Source organism: Oryzias latipes, chromosome 8, assembly GCF_053564925.1.
Source record: "Oryzias latipes strain Hd-rR chromosome 8, Olatipes_Hd-rR_3.1".
In the NCBI taxonomy this organism is placed as follows: domain Eukaryota; kingdom Metazoa; phylum Chordata; class Actinopteri; order Beloniformes; family Adrianichthyidae; genus Oryzias; species Oryzias latipes.
In genome coordinates, this window is record NC_136244.1 from 15,941,674 (window position 1) to 15,967,049 (window position 25,376).

The 25,376-nt window shown below is 40.2% G+C and overlaps 1 protein-coding gene across 4 annotated transcripts in view; it reads left to right on the forward strand.

Annotated features, from left to right (window-relative positions):
- prkcab (protein kinase C, alpha, b) overlaps positions 1-25,376 on the forward strand; it is a 111,389-nt gene that overhangs the window by 42,293 nt on the left and 43,720 nt on the right. For 3 of the 4 annotated variants that reach the window (XM_011478214.4, XM_004071449.5, XM_078951580.1), the window contains one exon: positions 2,398-2,480. The exons of the other annotated variant lie outside the window; for it this stretch is intronic. In XM_011478214.4, coding sequence (XP_011476516.1) covers positions 2,398-2,480 — 83 coding nt within the window. The remainder of the gene's footprint in view (positions 1-2,397; positions 2,481-25,376) is intronic. 4 annotated transcript variants of the gene reach the window in all.

Genomic DNA, 25,376 nt, shown 5'->3' on the forward strand with positions numbered 1-25,376 from the left:
CCTGCAAGACAATGCTACCCCTTTTTTGTGACATAAAGGTCATAAATACCTTCCGTCAGCACTGACTGGAATACTTGAAACACATTTTTCTACTATAGGTTTTGTATATAGGCCATCAAAAAGGTGTTTCGAGATCTTAATAGCTTTAATGCATAAGTGTCTTGTAAATGAGAGTAAATCTACAAAGTGTTGCAGCTTTTGTATTTATAGGGAGTAGGTAACCCTCCCAAAAAGCAGTCACTCCACCCATTGCTTCCTTAAGACAGCTTCTAGATTTATGTGCTCCACATTGTGGGTACATGCGCCTGAAAGTCGACCCCGGGGATTATAGACACAGAGTAATAGTTTCTTTGTCTTGAGGAAACACTCTTCCCTGAAACACACTAAATCAAAGACACTCACAAACACACACAGCCCAGAAGCTGGCTTTATCCCTTTTTCTATAGGATCAGCTTATTGGCCCTCCTTCACCTCATAACTGGGATGAAAGAAACCAGCTTAACTCATCAGCAGACGCTTAGAGTATGAGACGAACCCGAAAAAGAGGCAGAGGAGGTCTATCTAGTGTGCTGCTGTGAGGCCGAGGATGTGAGTGGGGCTGTGGGAAGGAGGAAGCGGGCGACATCATTTCTGCCAGTGGGCTTCATGGAGAAAAGGGAAACCTGATGACGGCGCTCAGAATCAGTGTAAACGTTTGATTCAGACGATGAAAACACACAGGGCAGATTTGATTTGTTAGGAGCTAGTCCCTTGTGTGTAAGCAAACGCTCTTCTTAATATCACTGACAGCTTGAGTGGGCAGAATGTGGGATGGGAGGATCATAAGGCTGACTTATGTCGAGCTGGAGGTGGATAAGATATGGAAATAAAAGCGCTAAAGAAATTAGCAGAACAATAACAGAGGGACTAAACCAAATTTCACAAATTAAGGCTACTAAAATGTTTTTATTGATCATTACATTGATAGATCTTTAATAAATCTTCAGGTACTATGTTTTCTTAAAGTGTTTAAAATATAAATAATATAAAAGTCATTTATCACAAGGACAGAAATAGAAACAAGCGAAGCTTAAGCTTATTTACACATAAAAGAGTTAGAGTACTCCTGGTTGCCTTTCTAGTGTCTAATTGCTTATTCACGAGCAAGGTATTTTTTTTTTGTATTTTTATATAGACCGAAGCTACAGTTCATATATACAATAAAGCAACAGGAGGGATCAAAAAAGTGCACTCTTGTTGCATTAGCACTGAACATAAACATTGAACGACGAGGCTCTTTTCCACACAACCTTTGCTTATTTTTCTTTTTTTGCATTAGAGCAGCAATAAAGTAGTGAGAAGTCCTTAAGAGTAACAACAGGCATTTCATATGCAACAGACGGGGGTAATAATGGTGCAATAGAGATGCCAACTTTATAATCTACGCAGAAGCAAGAAGATAACGACGAAATTTACATTTATGCTCATTAAAATAATTTAACCTGTCAAGAAAACATAAATTCATTTTACTATCTTTTCAGGTATGTTGTATTAAAAAAATCAATGCTCCGTGACGATCATTAGTAAACCCTTTTTCTTTTGTTCGGAAAATTGCCCATCGCGTCTTCTGGCAGTAAGACTGTGCTGGCAAAGTCAGCCACAAAGGCTGCATGCATGTGACCATGTAAGAGAGGAAAAAGCACACGAACAGGCAGCGTGACAGTGAGCGGGCGAGACAGATCGTGTGAGGACACGAGCAAGAAAATGAATGGTCAAATTGGAGCAGCAACACAGAAGAATACAGTCAGCTTGTAAACAGGCTGTCACTGATTTTTCTTTTTTTATTTTGCTGTGCCCTCTAGATCTGAGACAGAGTCCAAATGCAAATGCTGATGTGCGAGCAATGTCAGGTGTCATCGGTCTCACACTGAGGGACACTTTGTTCAACACAGGGCCCGGTCCAGTAGGAGACAGTAAAACAATCATGGCAACAGATTGGAAAGCAGTGAGAACTGTAGAACAAAAAAGCTTTTTTTGTGTGTGTGGGTGTGAGTGTGGGTGCACACATGCGTTTGTTTGTCTATATGCATTTGTTTGTGTGTCTGTATAGGAGCGAGTTGCCAAACTCTCTTTGGGGTTGACTGACGATGATTTTCATACACATTTTCTCTGGCTTACTGCCTTGCTCGCACTACTTCTCCCTCTGTGCCTACACTGTTGTCTGACAGCTTGCATGAAAGCAGAATAAGGATATCATACTTTGGGTGCACGCTTGTTTGTGTTTCTGTCATTGTTTCCTAAGAAACTGAAGGCTCAGAGATTGAACACATTTTGTGAACATGCAGCAGCCTTTCCATTTGAAATAGCGGACAATTTTTGTCTCATAAATTATTGTAAAGGTCTTTTGTTTTCTTTCAGTGTGCTGTTTTGTGGTCCATAAACGGTGCCATGAGTTCGTCAGCTTCTCCTGTCCTGGAGCCGACAAAGGCCCCGACTCAGATGTAAGTCAACAGCTCACGTCCAACTTCTGCTTTTGACTGCATTAAAATGCACCAATGCATCGCATTAATACCTTTTTTTTTATACAACAGTTTTGCACTTTGTTCATTCATGAGACAAAACACATAAGAGCTCGTTGGGCAGCTTATTGCCGAAAGCGAAATAAGTGGAAAGGGTTTCAGTAAATGCAGGGATCACAGCTGTAAAAGTATAAAAAATACTGTCCTTTTATGATCAATTTCAACCTCCGTAGACCTTGGAAAGGGAGTTATGTTTTTATGACATACAGTTAAAAAATCTTATAAATGGAGGCAAATTTGATATAACCTGGTTTTATGAAAGCTTACTGTTAAAAGGTCGATAGTTCATTTAGATTTCCTTTTTATGTTATATTTGATGATGTTTTCAGGAAAAAAATCTACATTTCATCATACTTTCTTTTTTTTATAACTATTGCATCGTCCTTGGTAATAAAAAAGTTTTATTTCTATCATTTTCGTGTATTTTTTGTAAACATTATTGCCTTTTTTTCTGCGTTTAAAATGTTTTTTTGTTTTTTTTAATCCACCTCCTGACCCTACTGAGAGTACGCAATGTGAAACTGCCAGGACTGAATGAGCTGTAGGTGTGTTGATGCTTTTTCCTCTGCACCACCTGCGCTATCATGTTGTTGTTGTTTGCAGCATTTGCCTTTAATGATTTAAATGCCATTTTCTGTTGCTATAACAACACAAAGGGAAAGTGATGCACAAATGGTTGAAATTAGCATGGAGTTAGTGATGGAAATGTGGCATTTTTGTTTGTTTCCCTCAGATGTTTTGATGAACACAGAATTATTTATTGTCATGAATGTAACTGACTGCAGATTACTCAGAAGTAGAGACGTTATATTTATATTTGTTATTTTGGCCTCACATTTTAGTCAATTATATCATAAAAAAGGACCAGATTGAAACTTTTCTCATTTTGTTTTGATCGAAAAATACTTTTATTAGGCTTTTTGTCAAGCTGATGAGAGTTCATTAACAATTCATTTCCTAGTCATAGATGTACATTATAAAGTATATTTTGCTTTCCTATTTATACAATTTTTATACAAAGAAAAGATGCTGCACCTGCACTATCACAATCCGAAAAAAAGACAACCTTTTTTTGCAATTATACTTATTAATACACAGGAGTTTTTATGTTTTTGTTTCATTTTGTTTTCTGAAAATTACTTTTTGCTCGATCTTGACAGCGCGTCAATTGCCCAGTGTTTACACACTGTACCAATACATCCTAAGTGAAAGCTGTCATATTTTTATGTATGTGTACATCAATATACTGTCCAGTGAGATGCAAACATTTAAATAACTTAGAAAAACATAATTAAATCATTCCCATGAATTAGGATTTCATTACCACGGAATATTACTTCGTTCCCACATCATACTATGGTAATTAATTCCCACAAAATAATTAAATTGTTCCCTCAAAATTTTAAACAAAGAAGTATTTAAACTCCTAAAAGCTGACTTTTTCCCCCCACATGAACTGCAAGTAGTTATTTGTCGGGTAGTCTCCAACTACATCAAGTTATTCAAAAACAGGGTGACAGATGTGAGCAAAACTTTGATTTATAGCAGAAACATTCAAATTTTTGTCTGCGTATGTCACATTACAAGGATGTATAGAGATTTTTTTCTTCTTTTTTTTTAAAAGCTCCACAAAAACATCGTTAATCACGTTTCCATGTCTGGGTTCATGAGATCATTCAGAGACTTTATTATTATACGAAAAATTCCATTGATGGATGACAAGATCACAGCTACCAACACTATCTACGGGTTCTTTTCTGTGCTCTATTTAAACGGAGATGTCGCCAGTGACACTCAAAGAACACAAGCTCTTTGACGTTGCGTAACCCTTTGACCGTTTAGGCGATCGACATGAACCAGATGATTCTGACGCAGAGAAAAGCGGCTCTTCCTATTGACTTTGCACTGATATGGAGTGTTGCATTTCAGCGCAAAGCTGCTTTTCTTAGCTTCAGAACCCGCTGGGATAACGTTCGTTGCATAAACGGTTAAAGAGTTACATCATCCCTGCAGTTGATCTCCAGTTCATTCAATTTGTAATACGACCCTAATGTCTCGCCACCCATTGCTTTGGGCGTTCAAAAATGTCTTTTTTAAATTTTTTATTCCACCTGTTATCGTCCTTTAGGTTTTGAAGTCTGTGCTCCATTTGGGTGTAGTTTTGATTGTGTGAGCCGGCTGTTCCAAACTGTAATTTCCTCTTCATGCACAGCGTCAGTGTGAAGACACTCTGTCCCATTAGAGCGTTTTTTTTCTCCGTCTAAGGTCCTTGACAGCAGACACAGAAAGGCAAATTAGACTTCTGTTGTCACTGTTGAGCTTGAACAGACTCCTAATGAATTTCCTCTTTCTTTACCAATTAACTGGCACACTCCCACACTAATATCGTCTCGCAAATTGGAATCAAATGTAGTGTTTCTCAATGACTCATTGTCTTACACTCTTGATTAAGTGTAACTGTTATTTCTTCACCTTCTCTTTTTCACTCAGTTTTATTCATTAACTCACAATAAAAGGTTACTTAAGTTCTTAAATGATAACCTAAAGCAGGTAGTTAAAGGTGTTTCCTAGAAAAAACAGAGTATTTTTGATTCTTTTTTGTAAAATTGTCCAAATTGTTTCTTTTTTTTGCAGTTTCAAGAGCCTCTTCTTTCAGTTTGTTGTTTCATTCTGTTTTTGTATCTGTTTTTTGTATCTAACTCACACCTACGTCCATGACTTTAGGTGTTTATTGTAATGTTATGCCCATTATCTGCCAGATGGCCCAGAGTGAACAGCTCTTTTGGGGGGAGGCTCTTTAAATTCCAAATGCAGATCTTTAACGTGTCAAACCTTTTTTGTGCTGCAAACTTATCAAACAGGAATACTCTGGCTTTGGAGCTACAAAATTCCAATAGATATATATTTTATAGAGCAGCTAGGGAAACTCTAAGTAAAGAAAAGTGACACACTCAATATTTTAAGCAAGATCACTTTGTATATCAATTTTTCACTGTTCCAGGCATTTAGAGAAACGTTCACTTTACAAATGTGAGCATCTTATGAAGTGTTTTCATAGCAAGTCAAGTGTTTGATTTCTTATTTAAACCTCTTTTGGAAAAGGTGCCACTCAGCGATGTGTTATATGCATTTACTTTACTGTGTTTATATTTAAAAATTCTCATTTAATTTTCTTAGATTATGGAAATACACAAACATTCCCACCAATTTTTTCCTTTGTTTGTTTATTGTGTCTACAGTTCAGTGTAGCACCCATCCTGTGTTCATAAAAAGCTCTATATTATTTTTACTTATTTATAATCAATCACCGAAAACAAAAATGGGTTGTTTTATAATGCAAATGTTTACAATTAATGGCTTTCTTAAAATTCTAATCCAGTCATCTTTTGATCTATTTTCAAAGTGTTCTGAGTGGTCTTTTGATAACGATTATGCCATTTTTAGTTTTTTTTTTAAAACCTGTGTCGTTTTAAGACACAGGTTTTTCGAGGTTTGGCGAGTAATTTTGGATCAATCCAGGCATACAGTTTTTAGCCAGATGCTCGGACAAGGAAAACAAAGATCTAGTTGTCTGCAAATGGATGCAAGCTGATGGAGCAGAGCAGGGATCTTGTGGCCTGCTGGCTGTAGCACCTACGTCACACCAACAGGCTTTTTCCATCTGCATTGTTTTCCCCTGCTTCTGATTCATAACAATTTGAACAAATAAGTACGGTACTTAGAAATACTCCGAAGTGCAATTTATCTTTATAAATGTCCTCCATCATGATAAAAATGCAACAAGGACATATTAAATAAAAACACCATTTTCATTGGAGTTGGTCTTTAAGTGTTGTAGGTGTGAAAAGGCCCATGGCCCGAATTTAGAGACCTTTCCTTATTGGTCAAATTAACACCACATTTGCTTGGCAAAAGCAGTTTTATGGAGTGACCAGAACTCTTTCTTGCTTTATTTAAAATCAGCTTTTCTTACACTTTTGAAGTGACAGATTTGGACCTTTCAGGTCAGCTGGAATGGGCTGCAGCAGGCCCTTGTGTCCCTGGTTAGACCAGAGGTAAGAATGATCGGATGTCTTACCAGTTAGGCTGTAGTGCACTGAGATGCCCCTGTGGTTAGGAGTGAGACTTCTGTCATCTCACTGTCCTTAAAGTAACTAATAATGACTAACTAAAACCTACCAGCTCCTTGTTCTCGCCATCATTATATCCACACTCCTCCTCTGTGTGGTGCTGTGATTTTAAATCTGCCTTTGGCTGCAGAAACACACTCTTTGTCACTTTCCTTTTGACTCACACACAGTCTTGTTGTCACCTTGCACTGTAGCTTAAGAGTGCCCAATGCACTATCTTTGACGTGTGAATGGCGTCATCTATCCGACAGATGCCTTGAAACGCTCACAGGAAGACTGCAGGAGATGAATCTGAGAGAAGAGTGTTTCCTCATTGTGTCTCGCTTTCATCTTTCAGTTTCCATTCAGTGATCTTAGGCATTGGTGGAACATAGAGCTGCATTATCCGTTAAGGATCGCTCTGATCGGTGAATGGCGGTGATTCATACAAGGAACTGAATAAGCCTAATGCAAACTCCATGCATTTTAAGGCAACTCAGATGGAATTGGTTTTTCAAATCCAATTCAATGTGCTCGGGTAATCTATGAAGTTTGAGTCAAATCAGCTCTACTAGTAGGTTCACAGTTGTAACTTCATTGCTTTCTGTATGAAATCCTGTAACAGTACAAATTTAAACAGCAACAATTTTGGTAATTTATGTCACTGTGCTTCTGACTAAGCAGGACAAAGCAGTGATGTCACAAAAAAGCTCTTCTTCAAACAGCATTTTTATGTCTGCCCCGATTCACAACAATTTGAATAAAGAAATACAAAGATATGCCAAAAGAACATGTTAAACACCAAAAGCTGGGTTTTCATTAGAGTGGGTCTTTAAGTCCTTGTTCTTCTGCGAGCTGACATGGTAGATGTAACGTCTCTGGTTCTTCTGGACGAGACGCGGAACATCCCATTCTGCTAGTGATCCACTTCAGTTCTTGCTTTAGAGAGCTGTGGCTGAGCCACTTTACTTTCCACAAGGTCTGAAATGACTATAAGTACCATAAATACATGAATAAATATATATTAATGATACTTTTAAAACGGTATGAGATGACCTAAATAATGCATAAACGTAGCATTCAAACACTTTCAATATTACTTTTAAAATTATTTAGAAACAATTGTAAAATACAATTTATTAGAATTTAATTTACATTTTACGTGCATTTTCTTAAAGAACAGTGATGCTCACGGTATGTGAACATTAGGTCAAGTTGTGCTGGTTGACAAAATGATTCTAAGACTACGTTTTTGGGACTTGGGATAAAATTCTTACCACCATTTGGGCAACAGGGGCAGAGGTTTTACCAGACCAGAACTCTATATCCAATCATTGCTGTATCCTGCACAGTCATTCACTTTCGGCATGGCGTAGTGTTTCTCATGAATTCTGCCCTGACACGTTTTAACCGAGCGCCACGCTCACGCACTCATATAGGTGACTCTCGCAAACCCCCTCATTAAGAAAGATTCTATCTCAACTCGTGCGCTGACCCCTCCACCCCCTGCTCCTCATTATGGCAGTCATCAGTGCCTGTTGACAAGCTGACTGCTGATGCCCACACAGTTGGCTTCGCTGGTGTGAGCAGAGTGAGAGGCATCATTAGCTCCAGTCAAAATGAGGAGATCGCTGAGAAAATAAAAGTTAAGAGGAATGTAAATTGCTGTGTAAAAAGAGAAAATTTCATTTCAAGAAAACATTTTGGAACTGAATTCTCTAGAAAATATAAAACTGTACAAAGTTCTGCAGGCCGTCTCTTTTATCTGATCACCAGCTCATGCACTATGACTGGAGGCTGCTTTCTCTTTGTTCAGTTTCCACCAAAGTTCTTTAAATATTTTAAAATGTGACCATGCAGCATCGTCGCTGAACATTTGGAATTCTGTGGATCCTTTTTAAGACACATGCGGGATTAACAAAGTTTATCTGTAGCAGTAAAAATACTGCAAGAGGCACTTATTACATGATGTCTTGCCTCCTGCGTGCTCTGAACACGCCTGCTCCCTTGTGCTGTGTGGGTGTAACTCCAGCAGCAAATATTCTTCCATGAATGACAACTGTGAAACAATTCCAGAGCCATTTGCTGGTATATATTTCATTTTTTGTGTGTGAAAAAAAGTGGGTTACAACTTTTGTGGCAATTTACAATAAGGAAAATTTGGACTTTTTTGTCTTTTTTGATGCATAACCTTATATATTTTGACTTGAAGGTATTTGCTGCACAAATATCTTTTATGGTTGAATTTAGGGGCTAATGTGTTGTTTTAACCCATCGCTTTATCCTATTTAGTTAAGAGTTTATCTCAGTTTTTTGTCCAGTCCACCATCACATTCAGACATTAATTTTTGTCTGTTTTCCCTGCTTCTTCTAATTCAATTAAAAAAATGTATCTTCAAAAACTCTTTGACATATTTATTTTTCATCTTTCTCAGAATTCTGTAGGAGCTAGAGCAATGCAGAGTCATATCAAAAGAGTAAAGTTTTTTGCACACTTTTGCATCACTTTGACACACTGACAGCTGGTGAGTTGAGACATGGTAAGTCCCTTGTTGCCTCCTTCTCCTCTTCCCGTTGCTTGCAGCTGTGACAGCTGACAGTGTCTTCTAGTTTTTTTTCCAATCACATGAAAGGTTGCAGCCTCTGTTCTGATAAATTTACTGGACATTTCTGCAGCTCTTAGGATTTTTACATCACGTTAAAATTCATCCTCGAGCTGGTTTCAAACTTTTGCTCCAAGTTCATTGTCATTTCAGGTCACTTTTTTATTACATCAGTGACAGAAATAATAAAAAAAAAGTTGCTCTGCAGCACACCCACAAGGGCCATATAACAGCCAGTGATGCTTTGGATCATCAGCCTTCCAGCTTCCACCCATCCCATTACCTTCATTGCAGTTCAACTCTGACCTGCAGCAGCAGCCGCTGGATCTGTCTGACACGGCTGCTCCAGAGTCCCGCTTACACAATGTCAAATCTCTCTGCATGTTAATGCTGAAGAGCGCAAAGAGCAGATTACAGCTTAGAGAGCTGAGCCGCTCTCAGCGCATTGACACGTGCTGCAGACTGCTGGCACAGATGCAAAAAACAGAAACTTCATGTAAACGATGCAGTATCTAGGTGAGACGGGTCAATTAAACCATTAACGTCTATATAAATTCAAAGGAACAGATTGGCTCTTTGCGAACTGAGATTATGCAATGCCACGATGTGCAGGGGGTTGTGGACACAAGGCTGCTCTCTTCAAAAACCACAATCTGTCCATGTGTTGAGTGGTAAGCAACATTACTTTAGACTGACCAGATGCCCCTTCTGATGCAGCCCCTGGTAATTCCACACAGACGGTGTTCAATGTGCTGCTCAAACATGTCACTGTCAGACGCGAACCAGATTTGTTGATTTGCCTTAATGGTGATGATTTGGAGGAACACAACAGGTCTGATCTTAAACTGTCAAAATAAACTGACACTGCCCACTATTTTGGCTTCTTGTACGCAGAACGAAGTTGGCAAATTAATAAAAAAAACATTACTTTCCTCTCAGTAAAACATTACTCTTTAAACTACTTTCACACCGCCCTTGGCACATGGCATTCAAGTGGCTACTTCTAATGAAAAGTCTTTGTAAACATGCGTTTCAGGCTTACGCGTTCAAAACTCTCATGTTTACACATTGCTATGCACATTTTACAGACTGTTTTCAGGCTCTACATACAAAATCCACCGCCATAGAACACGCTTTCAAAGGTAACCCAAGTCGAACTTTGACTAAACTCAATTTGAGAGAGTAGATTCGTACAAGTACTTGGGTGTTCACCTCAACAATAAACTGGACTGGTCACACAATACAGAAGCACTGTACAAAAAAGGACAGAGCAGACTTTATCTGTTGAGGAGGTTGAGGTCTTTTGGAGTGCAGGGATCACTCCTAAAGACTTTTTATGACTCTGTGGGGGCATCAGCCATTTTTTATGGAGCAGTCTGCTGGTGTAGCAGCATCTCGGAAGCGGACAGGAGAGGCTGGAGAGAGAGTCTCCGTTCTGGGGCTGCCTTTTGTTCTTCTGGGGCTGCCTTTGGACTCAATACAGGAGGTGGGAGAGAGGATGATGGTAGCTAAGCTATCATCCATGATGGAGAACGACGCCCACCCCCTGTATGAGTCTGTGTCCTCATTGTGCAGCTCCTTCAGCGTCAGACTGAGACATCCTAAGTGTCTGAAGGAGCGACACCGCAGGTCGATTCTACCTCCTGCTGTTAGACTGTACAACCTTAGCTGCTCCCAGTGAACCACGTTAACCAACATCATCGGCTCTGTCATATTTCTTTTACCCTGTGCAATAACTGATCATATGGTCATCCTGTGCAATTTTTGGAAATGTATGTGTGTATATTGACTTTATAGTTTTCTTTTATATATTGCTCTTGCACCTGTACTGCTGCTGCAACAAGGAAATTTCCCCATCATGGGACTAATAAAAGAATGTCTTGTCTTATCTTATCTTAAACAGGGACTCAGATTTGTTAGTGACATATGTATGGCATCCCTTTAAATTCACCAACCATTTAAAAATTGATCATGGAGGAGAAATTAATAACTGCAGTTTGTGCCCGGCTGGCTCTTTCTTATATGATACCAAGTCTTTTATATATCAGAAAAGAGCTGTGAAAGCAAAAGCCTGGAGCAAGATTCAGAATTTTTTTCTATAAATGGTTGATATCAATACATGCTATTTGTAAACACTGACTGGAGCAAAATGCCTAAAACCTATCAAAGAAAAGACAAGAGTCCACTGTATTTTTTATGATGTGCGATAGATTTGTGATGTCCCATGAATCTTTGATACAGTTTCATAACCTACTGGTGTATTTACAAATATCACATAGCAGGTATTATGGCTGTGTACAGATGAACCGATGGTTTGTGCTAAAGTGCTAAAGACTGTAGGATTTGCCTTTCCTCTGATAGATAAGAGCACTTTCACCTTGAAAGAAATGAAATGCCACATAGAGGGCTTCTTGGCTGTGAGGGCTCATACTTGTCATCAAATGCCTTTTCAATTTAAGGGTCTGTGAACAAAAACTAGACAAAAGCAGCTCATTGTAGCCCTGGAGCCTTTTGTTTTTGTTTTTGCCTGACTGAGTAAGAGTACGACCTCCACAGACTACTTTATCTTACTCAAGTGTCTCGTCAGACATTATTTGTCAATCAACTTGTTTATTCACCAAAACACTCCATGGCAAATCTTAACCAAAGTGCTGCCAACTGACAAGAAGAGCCCGCTCTTGTTACAGCAGCACCAGCTGCAGTTTGAAAGGCCAGAGCAGGCAGGCCATAATTTACTTTATACAGTTGATATTTTGTCTCCTGAGGTGTTTTTTATGCTTGCAAGTTTGTCTTTTGTAAGCAGAAATCAAATAACAAAATCAATGATTATTGAACACACACACAGTTTTTCTGTGAAAGTTGTGTATGCTATTGGGAATATGTAAGGAAAGTGGTGCAAGAACTGGACCCTTTTTGGTTTTGTCAAATTTATTTCTTTGTTTTGGTCATGTTCTGTTCCCCCCCTGTCACAGTCACATCAGGTTCAGGTTGATGATCATCCACAGGGTTGATGGGTAACAGTGGTACAATTATTTACCCTTAGTGTATTTGAGTTTTAAGTTCTTCATGGTTCAGCATCTGTTGCTCCCTGGGTTTCTGTCATGTTCAAGTTAAAAAATTGTGTTTCTGTCACCAAGCCTGGGGCCTCATTTATAACCGTTGCGTACGCACAAAAGAAGGCGTACGCCACTCTCTACGCAATAGTTGAGATTTATAAAAAGCAAACTTGACGGGAAAATGTGCGGTCCTTCACGCAAGCTCTGACCCAGGCGTACGCACAAAAACGGGTGAAATGAGAAACGGCGACATCGTCGGCAGATAGAAGAAACACGTGAAAGTGAAAATGACAATACTGCCTCTCAGAAATAACATGAAGACTTCACAAAGCAAGTCTTACAATTAACAGCCTACACAAACACCCGTTGGACCGATCAGCAGTGAAACAAACAAAAAAATCAAACGAAAATTAAAACAGAAATTCAAATGAACACATATTTGCAAAAAGAAAAGTGAAATATTTTCTGCAATATTGGCATGTTGTGCAATTCATCCTCATAAATAATATATTTAACAGAACGAAATAATGTACAAAACTGATATTCCCGTCAATGTGTCCGTCTGGCGGAGCAGATATAGGTGCAATTAGACAGACAGATGGATAGATAGAGAGAGATGCATTAATTGTCCACTAGGGAAAGTTCTTTTCATAGTAAAACATTTCTTCATAAGCTACAGAATTATGGTATTCATGCATATGCCTTTAGTTTGTTTTATTTTTGATAAAACCATGTATGGCGTATGTCTCGACCATTCAGAAAGCAACAAGAAATTACATTTGCGCTGAACAATTTCCCATTTCCACGTCGATTATTACCGACATCTGCAGCTTCTCAGATGTAATTAAATGGAGGGAAATAAAATGCCCCATCACAATGCGTAATGACGCACAATGGCTGATCTTGCGCTCTTAGAAGATGTTGCAAATGGAAGAATTCGGAGTGAACGCATCTTTAGACAGCAAGGAGACTTGTTCGCAAACGAGGACGAGTGGCTTATGAGCCGGTTCCGACTTCCTCTGCGGGCTTTTGGGGGTGTGTCACCCGGTGCATCTGGCGCGTCGGTGTCCCCCTGCGCCTCAGTCACCACTCCACTTAAAAGAGATTCCCCAATTATTGCCGCCAGTCTCTCATCAGGAGGGGTCAGCTCCGGTGTCCCCTCCCCCCCCCACACCCATGGCAGACACGGGTGTGTGTGTGTGTGGGGGGGGGGGGGGGGGGGGGGCAGCGCTAGATGTTTTTTTGCCTCGTCTTTGATGTCCGATCATTTCTTTTATTTCTTTTTTTTTTCGGCCACGGTCCGAGGTTGTGAGGCTACAGCATTTACAGCGTCTGCCACCGTCTGCCACTCACGTGCCTTTTTGGCATTAGTAATGCCCACACTGTGCCCTCCAAACAACATTATTCTCCTCTTTTCCACCTCGCCAACGATAACTTCTACTTCACATTGAGAGAAGTTACGTTTTTTTGATTTTCACTCCGTGTTTGGCATGGTTTCGCAATCAATGAATATTCATTTGTGGGCGTTTCACGGACTATTTATGGGCAACTATAGGCGTGTCATGAAGCCGCAAAAGCTGCGCAGCATTTAGAATTGGTTGTGATTTATTAAGGGAAAGATGCGTAGGATGTGCGTGCGCACGGTTTTATAACTCCGAATATTTCTGTGCGTACGCACGTCCTATGTTTCATCCGTACGCCACTTCTGACGCAAATCCTACGCAAAGTTTTATAAATGAGGCCCCTGGTCTCCTGCATATTTGGTCCCACATCACCAATTCTTGACAAAAGGTTAAATAAAACTAAAATTTTCCCCTTCCTTTTTGAGTTTCATTTTACAAAGTCTGCGGGAGGCTTTGGCTCAGAATTGGGGGCATGACTGTTGGGTTCCCAGCTGCACCTGTGCAAATGGTTCAGGCATTTTCTACTTCTTTGTGCTTTTTTGCCACCTTTTTTTCTGTTCCAGAATTGGAGGTGACCCCTTAAGCACCAAATAATGTGGTTCTTCCAAACAACACTGGTGGGTGGTGTCAAAAGGGAGCACTTTTTCATTATTATGGAGTTGGGTGGAGTAAACTCCAGCCAAAGCACCTGACCATGCTTCAAGCCTCATTTTTGCAGTTTTGAATCCTGTCCCTGGCAACAAGGGGCCCAGTGTATTTGAGTCTTTGGTCCCAGTTTACTGAAATCGACTTTAAAGAATGCAAGCAACTAAAAAGCCTGAATTTAATGAATTGAAATAGACTGAGCTGTGAATAAATGATAAATGAAACCTGTGGTGATGACTGAGGGTAGAAAATTTTAAAACAAAACATACTTTGAATAAAACATAACTTAATATGAGAACACAAAATAAAACTCTCTGTTTTGGTACAGTTCTAGTATTAATTTAATCTTTTTGACAATTCTAATCAAAAACCTACTTGCAATTATGAATTGTAATACCATTTTATGAAGATGTTTGTACTTTTTTTTAACTGTTCTTGCCATTATAGCAGCCATAGCAAGATCGCTTGGCTTCAAATCGAAACTTTTGCCTACTTGCTCTTCTCAAATTCATTCACACAGTCTAATAACTTCATCTGCAAAGCATATGCTGTTCTTCCACTGTCTGTGTGTGCCTGACTGAGGAGAGCATGTTTAAAACTGTGATTATGAAACACTATCATTTTTTTCATGTCCATATCTGCTGTACATTCCTGCAGATTTATTATAAGAGAGCATTATAATATTTGAACCCAATCAAACACATTTACAACTAGATAGATGCCTGAAACCTTAAGTTACGGTAGTACAATTTAGAGGATGATAGTCTAGAGCAAACAGAGGTAAATAAATCATAATTTCAGCTCATTGTGGTGGTAATTTGCTCATAACATAGCCTGTTTTTAGAGGACCCGGCTGCAGGCAGCCCTCCCCCTTTGTCAATAAATACAAATTTAACTGCCAGCCAAAACAATTACGGTTTTTCCTAGTTTAAGCTTTGATAAAATCTTTTTTTACAACTCTGCACACTTTTGGGTTAGGTGTAAATTGTATAACATCGCCCCATTATATCTTGTCCGCAGACTGGTTCCTCTCAGCTGTTTATGTCCGACTCAAAGGCGCTAATGACTAAACCTACCAACCAATACATTTCTCAGGTTTTATCATCTTGAAGACAAATGTAGATCTTCAAATAAACTCATCCTGTGGCTTCAGCAGATGAAGTGTGCATTATCAGAAAATAAAGCACGCCGTGGAAACCTGAACCGTCCAACGCCCGCGAAGTGCGTTAATTTCTGAAAATGGACACTTTGAAGGCCATTATCCCACTTATACCATTGTCACTTACAAAAGAAATAAATACTATACTATATATATTATTCTATACTATACTATATATATATTCTACTTTTTTAGTACTTCATTTTTGTTATTTTTTGTGTTTAGATTGCTTTTTTCAAATCTAGCCACAGGGGTTGCAAGCCAGTTGCCTCTGTGCCGGTCCCAAGCCCGGATAAATAGAGAGGGTTGCGTCAGGAAGGGCATCCGGCGTAAAAATTGCCAAAATAACCATGCGAATCATCCACACCACTTTAGACATACCGGATCGGTCGAGGCCCGGGTTAACAACGACCGCCACCGATGCTGTTAACCTACAGGGTGTCGGTGGAAATTTGACTACTGTTGGTCGAAGAAAGAGAGGAGGCAGAAGGGTCCGTGGCCAGAGAGAGAAGGGAAAAGGCAGGAACATAGGTTTGACAATAGGGACTCTTAACGTTGGCACAATGACAGGGAAAGGCAGAGAGCTGGCAGACATGATGGAGAGAAGGAAGGTAGATGTACTGTGTGTGCAGGAGACAAGGTGGAAGGGCAGCAAGGCACGTACTATTGGAGGAGGATACAAACTTTTCTATCATGGTGTTGATAGGAAGAGAAACGGGGTAGGAGTGATTCTGAAGGGGGAGTTTGTTAACAGGGTTCTAGAGGTGAAAAGAGTCTCAGACAGGATGATGAGCCTAAAGTTAGAAATCGAAGGGGTGATGGTGAATGTAGTCAGTGGGTATGCGCCACAGGTTGGCTGTGAGTTAGAAGTGAAGGAGAGATTCTGGAGTGAGTTGGATGAGGTCATAGAGAGTATCCCCAGAGGAGAGAGAGTTGTTATTGGAGCAGACTTTAATGGGCATGTTGGTGAGGGCAATAGAGGTGATGAGGAGGTGATGGGCAGGTTTGGTGTTAAGGAAAGGAATCTGGAGGGACAGATGGTGGTGGACTTTGCGAAGAGGATGGAAATGGCTGTAGTCAACACTTACTTCCAGAAGAGAGAGGAACATAGAGTGACATACAGAAGTGGAGGTAGGAGTACTCAGGTGGACTACATCCTATGTAGACGAGGTCATTTGAGAGAGGTTAATGACTGCAAAGTGGTAGTAGGAGAGAGTGTAGCCAGACAGCACCGCATGGTGGTGTGTAAGATGACTCTGGAGGTCAGGAAGAAGAATAGAGGGAAAACAGAAAAGAAGACCAAGTGGTGGAAGCTACAGAATGAAGAAACTTGTGAGGAATTTAGGCAGAAGTTGAGACAGGTCCTGGGTGGTCAGGATGAGCTTCCAGATGACTGGGAAACTACAGCAGAGATTATCAGGGAAACAGGTAGGAAGGTGCTTGGTGTGTCATCTGGAAAGAGGAAAGACGGTAAAGAGACTTGGTGGTGGAATGAGGAAGTACAGGAATGCGTCCAGAGGAAGAGGTTGGCTAAAAAGAAGTGGGATGTAGAAAGGACTGAGGAAGGTAGACAGGAGTACAAGGAAGCGCAGCGTAGAGTGAAGAGAGAGGTGGCAAAGGCCAAACAGAAAGCTTACGATGAGCTATATGACAGGTTAGACACAAAGGAAGGAGAGAAGGACTTGTACAGGCTAGCCAGACAGAGAGACAGAGATGGGAAGGACGTGCAACAGGTAAGAGTGATAAAGGACAGAGATGGAAAGGTGCTAACAACCCAGGAGAGTGTACAGAAAAGATGGAAGGAGTATTTTGAGGAGCTGATGAACGTGGAAAATGACAGGGAAAGAAGGGAGGAAGATGTGGTTGTTGTGGAGTAGGAAGTAGCAGAGATTGGAAAGGATGAGGTTAGGAAGGCTCTGAAAAGGATGAAGAGCGGAAAGGCCGTTGGTCCTGATGACGTACCTGTGGAGGTATGGAAGTGCTTAGGAGAGACAGCAGTGGAATTTCTAACGAGGTTGTTCAATAGGATTTTAGAGAGTGAGAAGATGCCCGAGGAATGGAGGAGAAGCGTTCTGGTTCCGATCTTTAAGAACAAGGGTGACACGCAGAACTGCAGCAACTATAGAGGAATAAAGTTGATGAGCCACACAATGAAGCTGTGGGAAAGAATAGTGGAAGCCAGGCTTAGGAAGAAGGTGGAGATTTGTGAGCAGCAGTATGGTTTCATGCCCCGTAAGAGCACCACTGATGCCATTTTTGCTTTGAGAATGTTGATGGAAAAGTACAGAGATGGTCAGAAGGAGCTGCATTGTGTGTTCGTAGATTTAGAGAAGGCGTATGACAGGGTGCCGAGGGAGGAGCTGTGGTACTGTATGAGGTCGTCTGGAGTGGCAGAGAAGTATGTCAGAGTAGTTCAGGACATGTATGAGAGAAGTATGACGGTGGTGAGATGTGCTGTAGGTCAGACAGAGGAGTTCAAGGTGGAGGTGGGACTACACCAAGGATCAGCTTTGAGTCCTTTTTTGTTTGCTATGCTGATGGACAGGCTGACAGACGAGGTAAGACAGGAATCTCCCTGGACAATGATGTTTGCAGATGACATTGTAATTTGCAGTGAGAGTAGAGAGCAGGTGGAGGAACAGCTAGAGAGGTGGAGGTTTGCTCTGGAAAGAAGAGGCATGAAGGTCAGTCATAGTAAGACAGAATACATGTGTCTGAACGAGAGGGATCAAGGTAGAAGCGTTAGGTTACAGGGGGCTGAGGTGAAGAAGGTGCAGGAGTTTAAGTACTTGGGGTCAACAGTTCAGTGTGATGGGGAGTGTGGAAAAGAGGTGAAGAGGCGAGTGCAGGCAGGTTGGAGCGGGTGGAGGAAAGTGTCAGGAGTGTTGTGTGACAGAAGAGTGCCAGCAAGACTCAAAGGAAAGGTGTACAAGACAGTGGTGAGACCAGCTCTGCTCTATGGGTTAGAGACGGTAGCAGTGAGACAGAGACAAGAGGCTGAGATGGAGGTAGCGGAGATGAAGATGTTGAGGTTCTCCTTAGGAGTGACCAGGTTAGACAGGATAAGGAACGAGTACATCAGAGGGACGGCTCATGTTGCCTGTGTTAGGGACAAAGTCAGAGAAGCCAGACTGAGATGGTTTGGACATGTTCAGAGGAGGGATAGTGGATATATTGGTAGAAGGATGTTGGAGATGGAGCTGCCTGGCAGGAGGGCAAGAGGACGGCCAAAGAGGAGATATATGGATGTCTTAACAGAGGACATGAAGTTGGCTGGTGTTAGGGTAGAAGATGTCCATGATAGAGTGAGGTGGAGGACGATGATTCGCTGTGGCGACCCCTGATGGGAAAAGCCGAAAGAGAAAGAAGAGATTGCTTTTTTCACAAAAGCAGACTGATTGTTACATGGTGGGTTGTTACTGAGTCGGCACGACCTCAACTTCACCGGCGGTAAGTGGTAAAATTTCTCTCTGAACTGGTGCTTGTTTTTGTCCAGATAATGAAGCTAAAGTTTGTTTTAAAGAAGCCAGCGCAGTGATGTAGAACATTTAAGCAACGTGACCGGAATTTCTTTTTTTGGTTTGCATTACCACTGTGCATCATCACTTTTTAAATCCACACCCAGCAGCCAATCAGAATCGAGTATTCACCAGGACCATGGTATAAAAGGTTGTATTTGACTTTATTGTAAGATGTTAATTGATGCCAGCAGAATGTATGTAGATTAAAGTTCATTTCCCGATTTCAAGAGGAAGAAATTGAAAGATACTGAAAAGCACAGATTGCAAACGAGAGAGGAGATTGTAAAATGGAAAGAAAATCAGAGGTAAAGACATAAAAGAGAGAACTTGGTAAGAGCTGATGGGGGGGGGGGGGGGGGGGGGTAGAAATGAATTTTTAAGTAAGCACTGAGTTCCTGTCAAAGTTTTATTAAATTAAGACAAATTTAGTAAATCTTCTCTCGGGAAAAAAGACCAGAGAGCTGCACCTGAGGCCCTGTTCTTTTTAAAGAAGCATGCAAAGTAGCAGGACTGCTTAATGAGGGCAAAAGGGGGATGTAAGTAATGGGCTGTGGAGGTCAAGCAAAGGAAAGGAGAAAGTCCTGTCAGTTCTCCTTAAACAACACTAGAAGATGATAGAACGGAGCAAAGAAGTGTGGTCGCTGCAAGGATTTTTGCTGGCTGTAGCAGGAGATAGATGAAGCTGAAAAAGTGCTAAACAGCATGTGTCAAAGAAACAACCAGGTTGTAAGGAACAAAAGGAGAAGCCATGTAATTCTTTCAATAGAAGGATTCAGTGGGCTGGACTGAAAATCTCAGCACAAGCCACTGGAATGATCAGTTGAGCATGTTTTCACACAACAGTTGCAATAAAATGCACTAAAACTCAATTTGCATTTCAGAATCCGTGAAACGGAACCTGAGCGAGAGCTGATGGTAAATGCACCTTCATTTGGTCAGTCCCACTGCTTCATTTAACACTGGCTTTACTTCTAGATTTCAACACAAAAGACCTGGGAAAAAGAAGCATTTGTAGGATGGTGAATTCTATGAATAAATAGTGCCTGGATCGATAAACTCTGGCATTACTGACTGAAAAAAAAGAAGATTAAATAACATTTACACCACCAATCTCCCCCATAAAATGAGCAATTAGGTGGTAGGTCCATGAATGAGTCCATTCCTTTGCAAATAAAAAGAACACATCAATATTTATACACTAGCTATGAGCTCTAATATGATTAATGCAACTACAAAAAAACTTTAGTTAGTAGTTTATTAACCAAAGTTTTATGGAGATCTTGTCTTATATGATTGTACGGAGCCTTATGCCAAACTAAAAGAATGTGAAAATAAATATCTTACTGCATGAGCTGTCTGACTGAAATAATTTTCCTTCTTTTGTTTTGCTTTTACTTAAAGGCTTAGTGCATTCACACACTTGTCTTACCAATAGTTAAAAGAAAGAAAGTGACACATCACCCATCAATTTAAAAAGTAAAGCAAAATAAAGGCAGATGTATGAATGCTAATAAATGCTAATTTATTTATTTGTTTGGGCCAGAGGAAGAAAACATGTTTATTTAGGCTTTTTTTGTTATATCTGTTAGAGCTTAGCAACATCATTTCAATAAATGAGTTGCATCCTGTTTCAGGCATCAAAAACACATTATTGTGTTATTTCCTTAGTCTTTTAATTATTTATTTTTTCTTCCAGAAGTACTCCATATCAGGTGCATGCACAGTTGCACACCAGCATTTATGGACACACACACATTTGTACACAAAGCTGCCCCAGAAATGTCAGTCTGAGCGGGTGATTGTGGCTTTTGTGCTGCTGAATATAAGAGTTGCTCAGAAAGGTGGACCATGGAGGAGTCTCCTGGGATGGCACTCTGTTGTGGTGCCCTAACTTGGTTTGATCCATTTTAAGTGGAACACTCTTTTTTTTGGCCATGTTTGGTTTCACTTTGTGTAAAATGTAGCTATTATCCAAGACGCTCTTAATTAATCACGCATTCTTTCATTTTCTTACGCATAAAATGTCGTGATTACATCCTGGAACACAGCCAGTCTGAGTTCTTTGTGTTTGTTCATAAATTTACTGATCTGAATGAATCATGATGAAAAACATGATCCTTAGCAACTCTCCACTGCTTTACGTCTGAGATGCTCATTTGGCATTCCAGACACACAAACACTCATCGATGGATGTAATTGTAGAATGAATGAAGGTTCACTTCGTGCAGACAGACTAATGATGCTGACAGATCCTGCTCCCTGCTGAGGTGATGTTTAGGAGATGAATAGTCATAAAAGACGTACTCAGCAGAGCAAGGCCCGCTAGGAAGTCTTTCAGTTAGAAGAAGTGCACTGCAGAGTCTAACCCGATTTTAATAACTTAATGGTGGTGTGTGAACAACACCTAACTGCTGAGTTTAATTCCGTAATGCTCAAATTGGATTTTGTTATCAGTGATAAATATGCACAGGGACGCCTCTGAATGCAGGCTGATCCTGGCTAACAGAGCCGGATTTAGTATTGTGGATGCACCTTTTTTAATATTGATAATGATCTTGATAAAGATCTCTGACCTCAAATAAATCTGAAGCGAATGTGTAGGGTCATTTTGTTGCTTCATAACTGTGATGATTAAGATTTTTAAATTGAGTCAAGTTAGGTTTTTTGTATTTGCATGTAGAAAAAACTACCATATTCCTGTCATTAAACTTAATTTGAACATTTTAATATATTTATTAATTGGTGTGGGTGTATTTCTTTTGCAATTTTTACAGTCTTTGCTGCTCAGTCATCAACACAGTAAAAACTACATATGAGGTGGCTAACAAATATTCCCAATGGCAACACTTACTTCTAGAAAATGTTTGCTTGCTGAAGTGTCCTGATTAGGAGGCTTGAGCGAGTGTTGATTATAGCTAATTATTTTTCTTGAGATGCATGTTTTTTTGTGTTCAAAATCACTAGTCTTTTAAGATGTGGCAGAACAGGTTTGTGTTTGCAACATGCATGGGAGAGAGGAGCTATTTGATTATGAGTATCCTATTGCATAATATTCCAATATTAGTAATTAAAGAACCACTCATCTTGTGATCTATTTTAAAAGTGCAGTGGTCTTTTGGTAACGATTATGCTGCTTTTAGCCAAAAAACAAACAAAAAAAACCCTCCCCCATCACTGAAAGCTGTTTACACGCTATCTTGCTGACTCAAAGTCCCCCACACCCCCAATCTAACATTATTGGTTTAACTGCCGTACAGTTTTGAGGCAGATATCAGCTCGGAGGACACAAAAGATATGCATGGATTTGTCGCACAAGCATCAGAATGGAGTGAAGCAGGGAGCTTGTGGCCCACCCACCGTATTTTCTGCGTCACATTTTTTTTGTCTGCTCCTGATCCACAAAGATTTGAATAGCAATATACTCAGAAATGCAATGTTAAGCTTCATTTTCTTTATATATGTCCTCCATCATGAGAAAAACACCACAATAACATGTTAAAAACACCAAACACACCATTTCCATGGGAGTGGGTCTTTAAGTACTACATGATACAAATATTGTCCTATTTTCAGGGAGGGTGTGGTCCAACTACAGCCTCCTAGTGCTTCCGTAGGAAGTCTAGCCCAGAGTGCTGGAGAGGAGAATACAGCTCACAGTTAAACCTCTGATTTAGGAAGAACTGCGTTTTGTTTTTATCCTGGTTATTAAACCAGCAGATCAGCTCCACACATTACTCAAAGAGATTCAGGATTCTTGGGACTTTGTACATAAAATCCTCATATGTTTTGTGGATGTGTTTAGCCTTTTTTCTTACAGTGTTCTGTTGCAAGTCTTATTGAAGAACATTCATTCTGTACAACCAGGACAGGAGCTTGGTTTGTATTACCGGCTGTAAGTCATAGCTGTTCCCAGAGTATGTTGGACTCCAGCAGGGATGCCCTTTGTCACAAGTTCTGTTCCTAATTTTATGGACAGACTTTCTAGATGCAGCCAATATGTAGTCTGGTTTAGTCTGGTCTCCGCTTTTGGCAGATGATGTTGGTCTGTGGGCTTCATCAAACCTGGACCTTCAATGTGCACTGGGGCAGTACCCAGTCAAGTGTGAAGCAACTTGAAGGAATATTAAATCCTCAATGATGAAGACCATGGTTATTGGAGGTTCAGGTGGAGATCTAATACCCTGGGGTTCCAGGTGAAGGAAAGATTAAGATAATAAAAGGCGGGTAGGTGCAGCAGTAATGCATTCACTGTCAACAATCAATTTGTTAGTTAATCCTTGTTTCCATCCTCCCCTATGCTCATGATCGTTTGGTCATGACTGAAAGATTCCCTTCCTTTGGACCGTAGGTGAGCGGTAAAAGGCGTATTGATGAATGAGTCCCATATTTAAGATTAATGAGAATTGGGTTGCAAGCTGCACAAGCTAAATATACCCCTTCGATAATGAATTTAACACCTTCATGCCGTATGTTGCTGATTTGCAACGTACCTCTTTATCTTAGAGTGCACTTAATTTAGCATCCACTTGAATGGTAAAAAACCCCACAGAAAACTGCTTTTTTTAAAATAATTAGAAAGACATGCATGCAGGAAGGAGTTAAAAAAATGAAACAATAGATTTAAGAACAAATCAATTGTGTGCATCTCAAATAAATCTCACAGAATATTTGTGGAACTCGTGTAAACTTTTTCCAGACCAAATTTTGCTGAAAGAAAATATCACTTCTTGTAGCTCAGCTTACTGAACCCACCAAACAAGGACCCGTCGAGAGAAAAAGGCCGCCGTCGATGTTGGTTCACAATCAGAACAGCTTAATCGCTGCTCATCTGTGGCATGTTAAAAATATGCAAACACAGTAACAAATGTCAGTGTGCTGTTCAGATGCTGCTGATAACAGCTGCTGTTTTTGTGCACATTTATCTGTGCTGGCAGTCACTCCCACATCAGATGAATTACATGTCTATTGCCCAAGTAAGCAACCATTAATGCCGCCGCCTTCTTGTCAGGTTACAGAAAACAACAAAAAACCCACTATAGTTTGACGTAGAACCTGTTCAAATGCCAAGCTTATTAATGTGCTGTTATTTAGCTCTTCACGATAATCAAGCTGCAATCGAATTTATCAAATGAGGATTTATGAATTATTTATACGGAAACAATTTATTTGGTGTGTGTACACTTGTATGTGTGAGCCTTTGATTCCACTTGGGCGTAGTCCTGTTGTGTATGAGGGTGTGTGTGAAAAGCAGGCAGACTGATAAACAGTGTGTGTTTGCTGGCAGATAGCAGCCAGGGATCTGACCTATTCCTTAGTCTGGAGGTGGAGGCAGCTCATTGTTTAATGTCACCACCAGGGAGGGACCACAGGAGTTACTGGGGAAAGTAGTTGTGGGTAGAATAGGGTTTTGCTACTTTTCAATTTTAATATGGAAGCTCCTCCTTCAGGTGAAAAATTATATTTTTGACTAAGAACGGGCATGTGCTAGTTTCGCCTCCATGAAAGTGACCTAACAACCTGTTTCCTTTTTACTTGTACTGAGGTTTTTGCTTTATGGTGCATTATTCACTTTGACCTACTCTCTAAAGATGTCCACACTTGGATAAATTAAAACAAAAATATGGAAAATCCCGTTAAATCAGTAGCAGAAACACAAAAAGTCTATTGTAACCTTATTCTTATTTATTTAGATAAAGCCAGTCATTCATCTAAGTAACTTTGTCTTGAAGTTGAGTCACAACTTATTGAAACGTTTCACCACTCATCCAAGTAGCCCTATTGTTTCTTATTTATATTCTTCTTTTTTTAATTTTTCAACTTATTTTTCAACTTTCAATTACACATAATGTGAAAATTTTGCATGTTGGAAATTTAAAATCCCAGAAGTCAACCTAAGGAGTAGGTAACCAAATCGTGCTCACTGGTTGTTTAACATCTACATAGTTGCTTTACCGTGTATCAAGCAACATGCTTTCTTTACTGTCACGATGAAGGGATCCACTGTTGGGTTTTGTTTTATTGCTGCCTTATAACTGCCCAATCACTCCATGAGGTCAACGATAAAAGGCTGTTTTTTCTCAAACCAATGAGAGTATGACATCTGCCTCGTCATGATTTTAAATGACGGAAGATTATAAATGTTTTTTGACCTTCATTAGGGACAAAGCGCTGTACAATCAAAGTACCACGCACACACTGATGGTGGCAACGCTGAATGCAAAATGCCAGTCAGATCACCAGGAGTGGTTTTGCTCAAAAACACTTTGGCAGCAGGGTTGAGGTTCAGGCCTTAACCGTAGGGGTCTACACACTCTAGAGTAGT